At 35.1% G+C, this 15,644-nt stretch overlaps 2 protein-coding genes across 2 annotated transcripts; both read right to left on the bottom strand.

The window, feature by feature from the left end:
• Positions 1-1,756: 1,756 nt before the first annotated feature.
• Positions 1,757-9,316, bottom strand: LOC106324603 (UPF0725 protein At1g02770-like). The gene is made up of 8 exons (XM_013762535.1): positions 9,288-9,316; positions 8,644-9,187; positions 3,082-3,156; positions 2,843-2,983; positions 2,552-2,753; positions 2,281-2,387; positions 2,118-2,204; positions 1,757-2,032 (listed from the first exon to the last, which is right to left on the bottom strand). Exons 1-8 carry the CDS (start codon positions 9,314-9,316, stop codon positions 1,772-1,774), a joined length of 1,446 nt encoding a protein of 481 aa, XP_013617989.1. The 3' UTR covers positions 1,757-1,771.
• A 473-nt stretch (positions 9,317-9,789) lies between these two features.
• Positions 9,790-12,520, bottom strand: LOC106325351. Its single transcript, XM_013763396.1, has 9 exons — positions 12,158-12,520; positions 11,869-12,056; positions 11,349-11,624; positions 11,192-11,250; positions 11,069-11,105; positions 10,912-10,983; positions 10,688-10,838; positions 10,411-10,590; positions 9,790-10,325 (listed from the first exon to the last, which is right to left on the bottom strand). The coding sequence occupies exons 1-9, from the start codon at positions 12,341-12,343 to the stop codon at positions 9,942-9,944; spliced, it is 1,533 nt and encodes a 510-aa protein (XP_013618850.1). The 5' UTR covers positions 12,344-12,520; the 3' UTR covers positions 9,790-9,941.
• Between the last annotated feature and the right edge of the window lie 3,124 nt (positions 12,521-15,644).

Raw genomic sequence — 15,644 nt, forward strand, 5'->3', positions numbered from 1 at the left:
TTTTTCGGTAGTGCTACAGAGCAAAACGCAAACCGTTTATGAGATAAATAAGAAACATTTCGCGGAAATGCTACAGAGCAAATCGCGAACAGCGTTCTAAAAACTGTTAACAAATCTTTGTTGAACCGTTTTTAATCCGATTAAACGCTTTAAATAGAAAGCGAAAATAGAGTTAAGATTGTAGAAGTCAGATAACCAAACTGAGATAAACGATATAACAAAATAACATGTTAAGGAAATTGACGATTTGTAAAGCGAATACAAGAACGATAAGAAATCGTATTCGCAAATAAACATGGAGTCGAGATATAATCTCTTTCCATAACTCTAAATATTCGCTCCGTTAGTGACATGGTACTGTACGAATATCGAGTCCCAGGGTACAACCATGGCAGACGATCACGCTTTACTCGTGAATTGCCCTATCGAACTATAAATCTACGAAACACTCTCGAACTATAGACTTACGCTAAGGGATTTTTGTTGTTGGTTTTTGATACGGAAAAAGTTAAGAAATGAAGGAAGAGGAGAGGCGATATTTAAAGAGACGAACGAGAGCCACTTCCCGCAACAGTTGCTGCACGTGTGCGGAGATCTCGCAGAGATCACAGGAAGTTACGTTTCGAAAACTTATTTCCCAAGACTCTCTTATCTCGTTTAAAATTCGAGAGGATAAAATGCATGACGTTTTTATTTTCTAAACAAACTACTTCTTGTTTTAAATAAAATTGCATGTCGTCTTTTCCCGAATTAAATGGTAAAACGTTGAGTTTAACTTGGTACAAAAAAGATATTCTTATTGGGCTAGAGGTCCTCCACCAAAACCCAAGACCCAAGCGCGTGTCGCCGACCCAAGACCCAAACCCACGCCGCCACCGCGGCGACGCGCGCGTGGAGAGCCTTTTCTTCTTCCAAGCTGTTTAACTAGAGTTATGTGTGATACCTTATATATACCACTCAAACTCAGCTTGTTTACCCGATGTGGGACTTTGTATCATTTAGACACTTAGCCAAATTTGCAGGGTTTTGATAACACTAAGTTACCAACTTCATCACTTCATTTCTCATTCAATTCTAATCAGTTTTTGACATATGAATATACTAGATTATAGTACTCATAACAAGCTACATAATGAGATATTATTCCGGCGATGTCAACCACCGGTTTAGCCGGAAAAGTCGCCGGAAAACTCGAAAGTGTCAGCATTGTCATTTGTCAAAAAACAGGTTCCAACACCACTGTCATAACCTGCGATGCCGGCTCCCAATGCCGTCTCGTCACCTCCATTTCCTTCACAAACTGCTCCTCCTCTCTCTCCATCTCCTCCACAACATTCAGAGCTCTCTCCACGTCTCTCGTCTCCCTCTCTTTCTTCAACTGTCCTTCTCTCTGCCCACCACATCTCGTCCCTGATTCACACCACTCCTCCGCGGCCGCAACGGCCTCTCAAAAACGTAATGCGTTTCTTTGTTATTATATTTTTTAGACTTCGTTTATAAGTTGTTAATCATATAACAAAGTTTACGTTTAATATAGTTTCTTTAGCAAATTGACATTGAACTAACTAATTTTCCAATTGATTCTAATCATGCCACATCAGCGAAATTGTGTTCTAATTAAGAACCACATCAGTAAGCTTAATTTGTAAATATTACAAAATATAAGGTTACTATTTTTTAAATGATTCTCAATTAATATATAGGGGATTAATAGACGCTTAACAATAAGAGCACCGAATCGAGCCATAGGACTGATTGGCCATCCTATGCTCTAGAGAAAAGTACGCCTCCATTCGCAAATGCCCTCGAACGAGAGAGTGATATCTCCAGAGAACTTGTCAAGGTTTCTTCTTACTATAGCTATGCGATCACGTGTAGCCTTGAAACCATGAGCCTTATTTTTATTTGGGCAGTACTTGTACTTGATGTAGAAAATTGCATTTCTGGCATTGAGTCTCTCGTTTGGCACAACCATGTTCTCGTCGCTACTATACACGGCTACTTTAGTAATGACCAACTTCGACAGATCAAGCTGCAAAGAAAAAAAAGAAAGATGTGATTATTAACAATAGAGACCCGAGTAACACTGGAAAAAAGAAAATAGAAGAGGTTACTACATTTGGAAGGCTCATATTTGCAGTGAAGAATGCAAGCTCCAAGTATAAACGAATCCAGTCATTTTTTCGAAGCTCTGATTTCTTCACCTGCCAAAAGAAAACACATCACTTACAACACTGGACTACTACTAGTGTGAAAAAACAATAGTGAGCTTTAGTTTACCACGTAATAATGCTTTTTACCATCGAAAGCATTATCTCCCGGCCACTCAGGCAATGCACTTTTGTCTTCAGGTTCAGATTTAGTGAGTGGACTATAAGCTTGATCGTCTACACACAGAGATAACGTCACATTACATTGTAGAGGATCAAGAGGGAGTAACTAAGATATATTTATTTATTAGTGGAATTAGTTTTTATTCCAGTTAAAAAACAACTTTTATTCATTATGTGAAAAAAATGTAAAATGTAATGCAGCAAAACAACAGTGTTACCATGTGGTCCAGGCTTAGGTCTAGCAATAGAACAAGTCAACCTCTTAACGTGAAAGCCTTCTTCATAAAATTTGGACTGAAAAGTTACAAGGGAACCGCCGGCAGCTGGATCCTTTGCAACTGCGGTTACATAGTGAATGGAATAAGGTACTTTACGGTACACATTGTACTTCTCTATGCCATGCAGCTGCAAGTTAGTCCCCTGAGAAGAATAGAATTTGAAAGTATTTATTAGATTGCAAGATCAAGAAACAAATACAAGAGAGAAGAATAAGTTTTAAATTTTTTCACCTGGATCATATTGTACTTATGGATCCCCAACCTAGCATATAGGACGATGTCCTCGGGGGCGGGTTTATCCTTTGTGATCTCCGAAGCCCATAAATTACAACAGCCTGGTTTTGTTTTCATCAAATGCTCGATATCGAACCCCTAACCACACACACACAAAGCGAGACGAATATTAGGGTATAATAATATATGTTCTGTGGATCGATTCATTACAAAACCAAAGAAGATGAAAGACTTACACCACATTGTCTCACTTTCATCATAAACTCATGCTCCATCTTGTACCCCTCACGCATTTTCGCCGAGGAATCTCCCTTTTTTTTTTTACTTTGATCGACGGAAATAAGCGGCGGCTACTTTTAATAGATAGATTAGGTTTCCTCTCGTGATACCTCAATTTATTGGGCCTATAATAAAGAGTTGTTTCCAGGGATTTCCATATCATACACTCTTGCAGACTCTAAACTCTTACTCAATCGGAAAAAACTCTTCCGTAGCCACTGTATTACGAAAAGATCCTTGCCCAAGTCTGAGCAACAACAGCTTTAGCTCCGGCTGTGCTTCTAGAGAGACATGAGCATGTTCACGTGACAATCTGCAACTGCAACTGTAAAAAATCTCAGCTATTGTTATCTTACACATTATTTATTCCACTTTTCACCATCAGCTTGGTCTGATCTGCTTCATCCACCTCTCAGAACACATCCATGTTGGTTCTAGCTGCAGCTAAATGATAAAAACCGCAGGTAAGTTGATACGAAAGCGAGCTCAGTCGTTAACACTTACTTTGGTACGTGTTTCACATAAAAGACAAACAAATAGTAAGACATACCCAATGGAAACAGCTAGGCAGATCAGAATCTTTTTTTGTGTCTTAGAAATAAAAGGTCGTTTTTGTAAAACCTATACAGTCTTTGGTACGTATTGGATTATCTATGTATATGTGAAATAATCTACACTATTAGCTATTTTGTTTAGATTTAGCTTGTGTGGTTAAACTTTATGAAATAGTTTTTTCTTATTATATTATTGGATTGATTCTGTATTGTGCTTTAATTTCTTTGGATTTGGAACTCTACAGATGTTTCCATTCTTGTTTAACAATTAACAATTCACTGTGGGAAAGGCTTTCTCTTTATATTTATAATAACCAGATTCCTCCTGTGGGTTCATACACTGGCATGCTAAATATGTATACCTTTGACTGCAAGCAGCTGACTGACTATTAATCTACCAAACAGTCAGGAATTAGTATGTAGATGAACTATATGGCCTATATAGCTAATTGTTTTCTTCTTGCACACAAAACCAACCAGTTGATCATAATTCTGATTTCCAACTATTGGCTTTTCTTTTCTATCTAAGGTAGAAACTCTATAAATTAATACTCGATAAACTAATAAATATTATAAATTAATAAATTCTCTGGTCCCGGGTTGGATCCTAGTTCAAAATATGATACGATAAACTAAAAATATAACAATAATTTAGAAAATCGTATGTAAATATATGGTCTCATTAAAATCATAAATTAATATTTTTTATATATACATTTTTAATAAGTACAAACAAACAATTGTATTATTTACTTTATTTCACAATAGAATTATATTTATATTTTTTTAATATTTTAATATATTTTGCTAATATTTAGCAAAATATATCTAGACCACATTTAAATTTTATAAAACATATTTCTATACACTAAAAATACAATAGTTAGTAGTTAGGAGTACAAGATGTTGGAGTTTTCTATACACTAAATTTCAGGCTTGTTGGAGTTTCCTAGTGAGGTTCAGTTCCAAGAACCCAACGAGATTGAAGACTTGTACAAGATGTTGTTGCACTACTGAACCGGAGTACATCAATATTAGTACGGGTTTTTTTTTGACAACAATAATTAAACTATAATAAAGGGTCCACCGGTTCGGAAAATCAAACCGGTGGTATTGAATCAACATAGAACACATCTGTAGGGGAACTCCGAGCACCTCATGCAAGCTTGTCCGCCACTAAATTAGTTGCTCTCGGTATATGTCGAATCTTGAAGGAAGGAAAGAAACTCTTACTGCATCGAAACTCTTCCAAGTGTGTAGCAAAATCTGGCCATTCGTCAGGTGAGGACACCATTTGTTGCAAAAACTACGTCTGAATAGTCAAGGGTCTTCATGCACTCCATAGCCCATATCAAGGCTTCACATTCTGCATGTAAAGCTGATAAGCTTTTTCGGAGATTCATCGCCCCCATCATCTTCTCTTCTGATCCCACGTTTCTACAAAACCATCCCTGGCCCGAGAATTTATCATTCTCTTTCCACGCCCCATCTATTAGACAAACATTAGTACAGTAAGTAACAACAATTAGACACATTAAATCAACTTTTTTTGTTGGGGCAAATATATTATAGATTAAAAGGATCAAATATACTATTTATAAAATTTTAATTTAGAATATTAGGTATTCTTTAGTTCTATAATTATAAAATATACACTTTTATATAAAATAATTAAAATGATTTTGAATTATCTAATTAGAATGAAAAAGGTTTATTTTCTACTATATTTTTTTAACAATAAAATAAATTATCTTACAAAGTATAAGTTAAATTCTAACAAGTGGTAAGATATTTAAAATTATTATTTTTAAATGAGTTTATAAATTCTTTGAAATTAAGAGATATAAATAGCAAGTTAATAAATTGGGGAAACTAAATTGATTGCTAGGAAAATGATTTTATGAAAAAACTTCTCTCTCTCCTCTCTTCTAGAGAGAGGAAATACTCTCTATCTTCCTTCTTAACCATAATAGATCTTTCATAAGGAATAGAGAAAAGGAGAGAGATTTTGTCTTTTTGATGTGTATATTTTCGATCCTAGATCGAATGTAAACTTTCGCTAGGCGAATCAGTTTTCGTTAGGCGAGTATTTTTGTTGTGTTTTCAAACCAATCGGATACTGTTCTTATGTTTTCTATCTTCTTCTCCGATTTCTGGTTTGATGTAATAAAGCTCTGATCTTATGATCGGAATCAAGTTTTGTTTCTCTCCTCTTGTTTTATTCTTATTCTGTTTGGTCTAGGAAGTCTCAGTGCTCTTATCGCTAGTCATGCTATGTCTCTTCATCAAACGGGAATCAATCTTCGCTTCAGACTTAAGTGAAGTCTCCTTACTGGTGAAAGACAAAGGTTACTATGAAGTAATTGGAGTTAGTGCAGATTCAGATAAACTGGAGTTTCTTCAGGAAGCGTTTTGGTAAGGCTCTGCAACTTCCTCTACTAAAGCTTCTCACGGGATTTCACATATGGCGGTGTGAATACGAGGTTCTCTAGAACGACGGCGATAAAGAGAAGAAGAAACATGCAAGCAGAAAGATCTGATTGGGAGAGAGGCCAGTGGTTCTTAGTCCGACATGCAGCCGGCGGTGGCATCGGTGTCATCTTTTCCTGATTCCAGAAAATTCGAAGCCTTCATTACCGACATGTGTGCTCTACATGCAGAATGTCCTTACCTTTAGTAGCTGGGCTTGTAAAAAAGGGGTTTGAGCTTCGTTTGGTTTTACTCTTTTGTAATAGGAATGAGTTTTATTATGCTTGTAAATTGGCCTCTGGCTATCATGCTTAATGAAAGCAACAGTTGACAAAAAAAGGAAAATGATTTTTATAGGGCCCACATCAAAGAGGATAAAAACCTGTTTAATCACCTGTGAGATTTTACCAGGTACACCTAAAACCATGACATCACCTAGCTTACATTTGTCAACCTGAACAAAAATTATATAAAATCAACTGCTGGCACGTGACCCCGTAAGCTTGAGTAGTCTAGTAAATAGATGATGGATCTGGATATCCAGAAAATTTAAGGTATCCAGATACATAGATTTAGTGTCAGAATTTGAATTCGTGGCTTCCGTCGTATATCTATCTAGATATTGTATTACCGTATGTATCCGGATCCACCGTATTACTGCATGTATCCGGATCCAAATCTAGAATTGTAAAAAATAATTAAAGAAAAATAAAAATAAAAATATTTTTTAAAAATACTAAAATTCTTAAAATAATACATAAATTAAATATTTATACAAGATTTATAAATATATATATATATATATATGTATATAATATTAAGAAATTAAAATATATATTATAAACTAGTTTTATGTATAAATATTAATATATTATTAATAAAATTAAAAATTTAACCATTTAAAAACATATCCCAATACCAGATTTATAAATTAAGCTATCCAGATCTAGATTTGATTTTGACGGATACGAGATTTAACTATTCGGATCCAGATTTTGACTTCCCGGATATCGTATTTTTGAAGTGGATTTTGGATTGAATCCGGATCTCAGATAATAAGTTCCAGGCTAGTAGAACATTTCCATTGAATAATTTTATAGAGTAACTTAAGAATAAAAACTAAAAAAAAAAATCAAAAAGAAAGAGTGTTGTTAAGAGGTTTTTAGAACCCCAACCATGAGATTCTCTATTGCCATGAATAGCATTTTCAACAAAATTATAAATTTAATCATTAATTTATTATACATTAAACTATGAATAATTTATTAGTGAAAACTCAAATTAAGAATTGCTCTAACTTTTGGTTCCTTTGTAGTTACTCTTTTTCCTTTTTTTAACGCTGATTTATTATGATATTACAATTATGATATGAGAAATATTACATAGATGATTCGACAACCGACAATACTACATGTCTTATGAGGACCTACGTCTAACTGCATCACCTGAGTCATCCAATGAAAATCCACACCTGACCAGATTTACTTGCACCATGTTGAACATCCCTTGTAAGCCTTTCTTCCGTAGTTTGCATAATTGTTTAATAAATCGCCCTCTTCGGGACTTCAAACCTGAATTTATTGTAATCTGCAAGAAATTGCATAGTCTGGGATTCAAACCCTAAATCTGGGTGTAAAAACCTTTGAACCTTAACCACTAGGCTACGATGCCTCCACAATTACTCTTTTTCTAATGTTCCTCTATTAATTAATACATAAAGGATATTCATTCGCTATTTATTTGTTTATTGGATGTTGTATTTTAATGGATTTGAAAATCCGAAGTAAATTTAGTGTTATTGGTTCTATGATTTTCAAATTTGTATTAAAATCATGTGTTATTGGTTTAATGATTCATAAATTCTATATCAAATCAAGTGTTATTCAATCGTACGGATTTACTAATAAATTTGATTTTATAATGGATTTGAATGAATTTTTTTTTGAAACACACTTGCATTAAAAAAACCTTAACCGAAGTTAGGTGAGGCCATAATAGTGAGTTCAACATCCAGAACCTGTTTTGCTAAACAGTCTGCAACCGTATTTCTCTCACGGGAGATCCAGTTGAAAGTGATAGAATCAAAAGAAAAAGCAAGAGAGAGGTGTTATTGGTTTATATATTTTGATTGATTTAGAAATCTGTATAGTATTTATAAATCCAAGTAAAATATGCAAATCCGGAGATTTTCCCTCGGATTTGAGTCTTTGTATTTTTAACTAAAAAATCCAAACAAATCCATTCAAATCCATTATAAAATCAAATATATTAGTAAATCCGTGCGATTGAATAACACTTGATTTGATACAGAATTTATGAATCATTAAACCAATAACACATGATTTTAATACAAATTTGAAAATCATAGAACCAATAACACTAGATTTAGTTCGAATTTTCAAATCCATTAAAATACAACAACCAATAACTCCTACTAATATCAGAGAGAATGCCATAAAATCCAGCAAGAGATTTTCCATTGTTGATTGCTTTCACCACTATCGCTGAGTCCGATTCACATCTGATCTTCGAAATACCACGGTCCCTGGCTTCACGCAGAGCAAGGCCTTCTGCCGCTAAGGGTGGCGAAACATGCCGGGAAGCCCTAGAGTATGAAGCTACTTCCCGAGATTCTTCAATTGTCCATCCTAACCCTGCAATTTTTGTGGTCTCATTCCATGCAGCATCAGTTCTTATCAGGCACACTCCCTGAGTAGCGATAGGAGGAGGGCGTATCGGTGGTGTTAGATTGCGACTGGCTACTCCTTGGCTAGTGACCCATTCCCGAGCTGAAGCTATTGCTTTAGAGACTACTTCCGCCGACGTGAGGTGTCTGTTGTTGAAGATTAGGTTGTTCCTCGCTGTCCACAAATGCCATAAAATCCAAGGAGCTAAGGAGCCTAATGCTACTCCAGTAGGAGGTAAGGCTTTTCTCGAGCATAGATCACTCCAAATGATTTTTAGCTCTAAATCTAGAGATCCACTGATGTCAATTGCAGGGAGCACAGGAATAGAGTTCCATACCTGTTTAGCAAATCCACTGTTAAAAATACAAAGACTCAAATCCGAGGGAAAACCTCTGGATTTGTAAATACTTAATTTAAATAAAACAAGTCGTATTCGTTCTTCTCAATCTTCACCGCTTCTCCTCCGCCGATCTCGCAACCATGAGCAAAGGTCCAGGACTATTCGCTGATCACTCGACTTCAGTGAAAGCTAAGCTCAACAACCACGGCACACTCGGTGCTCTGCTTCAGCACGAGGTGTTGCCTAAATCAGTAGTGACTGTTTCAAGTGAGATCGATACTAAGGCGTTAGACAAGCATCCAAGGTTTGGTCTTTCTCTTGCACTCAAACCTTGAGAGCTCACATGAGTCTCCAAACCTTTCTCGTATTGTCTCATTTATTGAATTCTACTGCAGGACCTAGAGTTTGTGTCTTTTTTCTGAATAAATAGTTCCGGCAGTAAAATTGACGGATAATTTTTTTTTTCGTAAATGGTTGTTTATTGACATTTTTGACTAGTTAATATTCGTGCATTCCCTACCAATTTTGTTAAAATTAAAATGTTGATTAGCCTTTGGTAGAGCTCAAATCGAAAATGCATTGTTAGACGCACGCAACATTGAACCCTTGGCTGAATACGTAGACAAATACTTGTTGAGTCATACTTATTACAAATGTTTGATACAATGTCATATTTACATTTCTTAAAAATATTGTATGTTTCAACCAGAAAAAAAAATGTAAATACAAAACAAAATCTATAATGATATACATACACACATTCACCACTATATATTCACTTGTCTTACTTCTTCTTCGGAAGTTGGATGAATCGAAAACCAAGCAAAGCTCTTTCCTCTCTCTTGGTAAGCTCTAGCGAGGAAGAGCAGAACCGTAACCTTCATGATAAGAGAGAGAGCAATCATGCACGCCCAGAGCCGATACATTGAAGCCCTAAAGGGTTTACACTGGTTAGAGACGATGCTCGATAACGTGTCTTTCACGTGAAGGCATTGCATTAGATTTTGAAGAGAAGGCAATATGTCCAGCATCCCCTGAGCTGAGTTGCTGTAAGCATACACCTTTAGGTAAGCTGCTTCCGGGATGAATTTGCCGGTGATTCTGCAGGTTTCCGGTGGATCTTTGTCGTGGCATGTGAATCTTGAAAGAACCTAAAAATACAAAAAAAAAGATCTTTAGTTCATTATGTGTCCTAAGAACACAAACAGGAGTTGATTTGGACTTAAATAGACTTACATTTGGGAATTGGCCGATTGGAATGGCACCGTTGGAGCAGCTTTGTGGTGTGTAGCTGTTGATCTGTTGTCCTAAAAACGGATCACATATCAGTCCAGACTCCGGCGCCGACGATGATACAGTTCTACTCCGGTCAGTCAAGGCATAAGACCGCATTGAACTTGCTACTTTTGAGTTTAACTGAAAGAACAGAGAAAAAAAACATAAAAGTCAAGAAACAGCGGATTTTAGATTTTATAATTTTTACCATTCTTGATTGATTTATATAAGTATATACCTCGGTGATGAAGTTACGGATCATTAAGCTGACTTCCATTAGGGTTTTGTCAGAATGAAGAGGATCCATGCAAGGAAAAATATTTGTCAGTGTACTGTTTTGTGGGTCTTGTACAAAGCCACTGAACGCTGAGCAAACGTCTTCTGCGAATCTGCGTTGAGTGAAAAAAAAACTGAGGAGTCAGGAACAAGTTGGGGTTTGTCTTTAGGGTTTGATCAGCTTACGTGTGAAGGAAGAAATCGAAACCAGTTAGAGCCCAAGAAAGAGTTGTTAATATCCAACACAAGAATATCACCCTGATTAGTAAAAAAAATTAGAAACATAATAAATAATCTTTACAATCCAATTTAACAAGAAATTATGTTTAGTTGGATGGCTTACATGATGAATCCAGGGTGCCAATGAAGCAAGATAGGAACTGTGATAGATACAAGCAAAAAAAAATAAAAAATTAGACACATAAAAATTCAGACATAACTTGTAGTGGATGTTAAATGATCTTACCGAGGGCTAGAAGGAGAACGAATAAGTTGGTCGATGCAATCACAAGATGAGTTACATACCTGAGAAGACAAAAAACATACAGACCAGAACAATGTTGGACTTTTGATACAGAGAGAAGATCAAAAACAAAACATAAGATCTGAGGAGAGGAGATTACGAGATTTGGATGGCGAGATCAATGGTAGGACCGTTATGGTGAACAAAGCTTTGAATCATCTGAGATCCTTTTTTGAGTCGATGACTAGTGACATTGAGAAGATGAGTCGTTGTCTGATCGTAGGGAAGCAACAGGTACTGTATCCTCGTCAGCGACGTTATCACGGTACGTATGTTTCTGTCTACATCTTCTCCTGTTTTGTCTATGGTTTCTTTCATCTCCTCTGTTCTGGACTTCGAGCTTTGGTTGGCTGCTATCACTATCCCTGTCGTTGCCCTGTTTAAATTTTATCAAATCCAAGTGAGTGATATTATTATTATTTTTTATTTATTTTAATATCAGGAGGTTCATGAATAGGCCCGAAACCACATCATATAATATCAGTTTCGTTGCAGCGGTCACTGGAACTGGAAACCTTTGCGACACAATGACCAGAGTCTTTTTCAAATTGAGCTAATGATCTCCGGTACTAAGTGAGTTATGGATAGAGAAGAAGAAAGTGTTTATATATAAAGCTTACACTGAGAGAAACATGAAGAGAAGAAGAAGTAAGAAGAGAGGAAGATAGTAACGGTCAAGATATCGACGTTGCGTGGAAGAAACACGTCTTCTTTTGTTGAAGAAAGCTACGTAAAGACCGAAGCATACGCCGGCAATAAGAAACACTCCGGCGACGGCGTAACCGTGGATTCCGGTAAAAAACGTAGCCTGACGATATGCCATTAAAATATTACTTTTAACTCTACGTTAATAAAAAGATCTACTACAAAAAAAAAAAAATGAGAAGAAGAAGAAGAAGAGAGACTCACTGCCCAATAATGTTTGTCTTGAACGTTGAAACTTCCGTTGTAATACCTAAAGCTTTTAAGAGGGTCGCGTCTCTTAAACCGGTCATGATCTCCACCGTCCGGTAAACTGTGAACCGGCAAAACCGGAGAAATCACGGCCGTTAAGAGGAGCTGAAACAGAACTCCGAGTATTCTTGGTTTTGTCATGATGATCGAAAATCATGTTACTAGTTTATTTTCACATATCTTTTTGGGGGATTAAAAGAGATTTATGAGACTACATTTGTTATAAATATTTGGTTATTGTATTGCCTTTCTTCTGGGTGTGTTTGACTTACTTACTAAGGTAAGGATAGCTTGTGGCCACATTGTTCTTTCTTTCTTTTTTTTTTTGTTTTTGGGTGAAGGAAGGAGAGTGATTAGAGTAACGTATCTTAAGCCGGTTTTCCCTGCTTTCTTTATTTGACTCGCTCTTCTTCTTTTGTTGGTTTTACTTTGTTCACAAAGAAAAGAAGGAAGGAAAAAGAGATCAAATACATACTTTACTAAAGCGTACGTGAGTTATATACAATATTCGACATGCTTCTCATACGAAAGAGTTTTGACCATTTTACTAATTTGGAAAAATCACACTGGTATTGTAATCCTATCAAGTGTCTTTAGACTATTTGCTGAATGTTTACATGAGTAAATGATGGATCACATTTATCTCACAACAATACAGTATAAATATTGTAGTTAAAATTTCCTTAGTTTAAAAATAAAATATAGTATAATTCTCTCAAATAGTCATTTTTAAGTTGTCATAAAAATAGTTTCAAAGAAGAAAAAGATCAAAATAACCTCTTTTATTTTGAAATTTTAATTATTATTTTTTATTTTTTAAAATTTGAAATCATATCCCAAAACTCCATCTCTTAACTCTAAACCCTAAATCCAGATTAGTTAACCCTAGGATAAAAATATATTTTTATCTTTTAATAAAAATTATTTTTGTCATTTTTTTCCATTGAAAGCTGTTTTTGTGAAAATAAATTAAAAAGACTATCCTAAAAAATTTCTCTAATATATCTAATCAATTAATTTAGAGTTCTATTTTATCTACTATACAAAGATTGTCATTTAAATTTGGACCTATTAATTTCACTAATATTAAAACATACTTGACTTACATTAAAACACACACGTTTCATTGACAGAAATTAGAAAATATCAGCATATATTTTCGGGATTGCTCAAACCGATTTGGTTTTCATTGAGTTTTTTTTTTCAATTTTAGTCCTCTTATCTATTTTTACAACAATATTACTATTTTGAAAAGCAGAAGTATGATATACATATATTTGATTTCTGTTTGTCAACAAGATGCAATCCGGATCATAACAGGATGCAATCCGGATCTAAAAAAAAACTTTTTTGAAAATTAATAACTCTATTAATTAATAAAATATCAAATTTCCAACATTATTAATTTATAGAGATTTTACTGTATTTAACTTTAAAATAGAAATTACTATTCCTTCCAAATTTAGTAAGTTACGCATAAAAATATGTGTTTCAGAGGACATATCAACAACTTTGTTTGTTATAGAATTACAGTATATATAGTATTAATATATAAACAATTTATTTATAAATAACCATTATAAAGTAAAAGCTAAATACATATAAAATAGATACTCACCAAAACAACAAAAATGTTATCAAATGATACATAAGTTACATACGATGTCATTGTGAATGCATAAATATTCAGCGGTGACTTGAGTAATTAGAAACATTTTAAAATAAAATAAATGTTCGCACGAATTTGCGGGTTAAACTCTAGTATACCACTAAAATCTAGAATTTTTTAAATAGATGTAACAAAAAAAAAATTACTTGATGGGAAGGTTATAATAGTTGTAATAATTACTACATTTGTTAAAAAAAATTACCTTACTCTTGTATAATAACCCACTAAAGTGGGCCTAAAAGCCCAAAGCTAAACCCAATTAAACGACTCTCCGTTACTGGCTGAAACGGAGCGTATAAATGCAGCTTCCAATCCCAAATCTTCCATGACATAAAATAATATATAGAGCAGCTTTTCCTCAAGAGCGAAAGGATAGAGAGAGAGAGAGAAGAAGAAGCTTCAATTTAGCAGAGCCCGTAGAGGAAAAAGTTCATCCAGACCGATCTGTCGAATTAACTGGTGGAACTACTCTAGTTGTAAGCGAGAGAGAGAGAGCAAGAGCTCTACTTGGTAGTAACCTCTAACTAGTAACATTGTCTCAATTAATTTGCAGCCTATTCTTCAAGCAAGAGATGGAGCTCTCATTGATAGGTCTTCAAAATGCTGGCAAGACTTTTTCTTGTTAACGTCGTTGCTGTAAGTATTATATATATATATATATATGCTCATATATGCTCCTTCTTTTTTTTATTGATTGATACTCTTCTCTTTCCTCTTTGTTGTTCAGACCGGTGGATACAGTGAAGACATGATTCCTACTATCAAGCTCTGGGATCTCGGTGGTCAACCTCGCTTCCGCACCATGTGGGAACGCTACTGCCGTTCTGTTTCCGCCATCGGTGGTCAACCTCAATTCAGAATATTCACTTTCAGTTTATGACATTCTCAAAGTTTGGGAAGAGAGTAGTAAGAAAAAAAGATTTGAAATGCTTGTAAATTTTTCTCAAAATCTACAATCTAGTAGTAATAGAAGAATACAACACAATCTGAATTCACTTTCTTATTCATAATAGCATGATTTGATTATTAAATTTCTCTCTTTTTTTCTTTTTTTGTCAAACTATATTAAATTTGTCTCAAGTTGTATAAAATCACCTTATTTGTCTAAACATGATTTGATTATTAGATTGATTATATTTTATTAATATGATTAATTAGCTTTCAAGATTAGAAGAGCAATGGTATACATATTGTTTGAGATACCCATCCATCAGGATAATTGTACATAGTTTAGTAGTGAGAATTGGTGGTTAACCGATATCAAAATTAATTAAGGGCAGCATTGGAGAGGTTAATATATAATAGTAAGTCCCCATTAGGATAATTTATTTATCCTTTCCCCCCTTCCCTTTCAGGCTTTCACCATTTTGTCCTAAAATCTAACAGAACAAAAGAAAACTGACGATGGCGCTTCGACACTACGGTGCGTGGCTCGGAATTTCTCACAGACGCGGTGGTAGAGTCGGAGTACAAGCGTGGAGAGATCGGTAAAGCCTCCGGTATCCCAGAGGAGCATCTTACCCGCAAGGTAAAATCTAAATGCATTCCATTTTTTTTAGTATATTAACAGAGCTCATGTGGGACTCGATTCAGGAACCCTTGCCTCATGGATCATCTGGAATCTGTGGATTGCGCGAAATCAATTGATCTTCCAAAAAAGGACTTCCACACCAGAAGAAACAATTTCTAAAGCGATCTCAGATGCAAGGGAATGGATGCTTGCACAGACGCCTCCTCCCCCACCCAAAACGAAACCTTTGATCATAGTCGAAC

This window comes from Brassica oleracea, chromosome C2 (genome assembly GCF_000695525.1).
Source record: "Brassica oleracea var. oleracea cultivar TO1000 chromosome C2, BOL, whole genome shotgun sequence".
NCBI classification, from domain to species: Eukaryota; Viridiplantae; Streptophyta; class Magnoliopsida; order Brassicales; family Brassicaceae; genus Brassica; species Brassica oleracea.

What these genes read in the sequence shown, in the direction of transcription:
- LOC106324603 (XM_013762535.1), bottom strand. Translation starts at nt 9,316, where the DNA reads ATGGTTGCGAGATCGGCGGAGGAGAAGCG. An exon ending in TGAAAGTGAGACAATGTGGT is followed by an intron (nt 2,984 to 3,081) that starts GTAAGTCTTTCA and finishes GTGTGTGGTTAG; the next exon opens with GGGTTCGATATCGAGCATTT. An exon ending in GTAAAAAGCATTATTACGTG is followed by an intron (nt 2,205 to 2,280) that starts GTAAACTAAAGC and finishes TTCTTTTGGCAG; the next exon opens with GTGAAGAAATCAGAGCTTCG.
- LOC106325351 (XM_013763396.1), bottom strand. Translation starts at nt 12,343, where the DNA reads ATGACAAAACCAAGAATACTCGGAGTTCTGTTTCAGCTCCTCTTAACG. An exon ending in AAGACAAACATTATTGGGCA is followed by an intron (nt 12,057 to 12,157) that starts GTGAGTCTCTCT and finishes GCATATCGTCAG; the next exon opens with GCTACGTTTTTTACCGGAAT. An exon ending in CAATCGGCCAATTCCCAAAT is followed by an intron (nt 10,326 to 10,410) that starts GTAAGTCTATTT and finishes TTGTATTTTTAG; the next exon opens with GTTCTTTCAAGATTCACATG.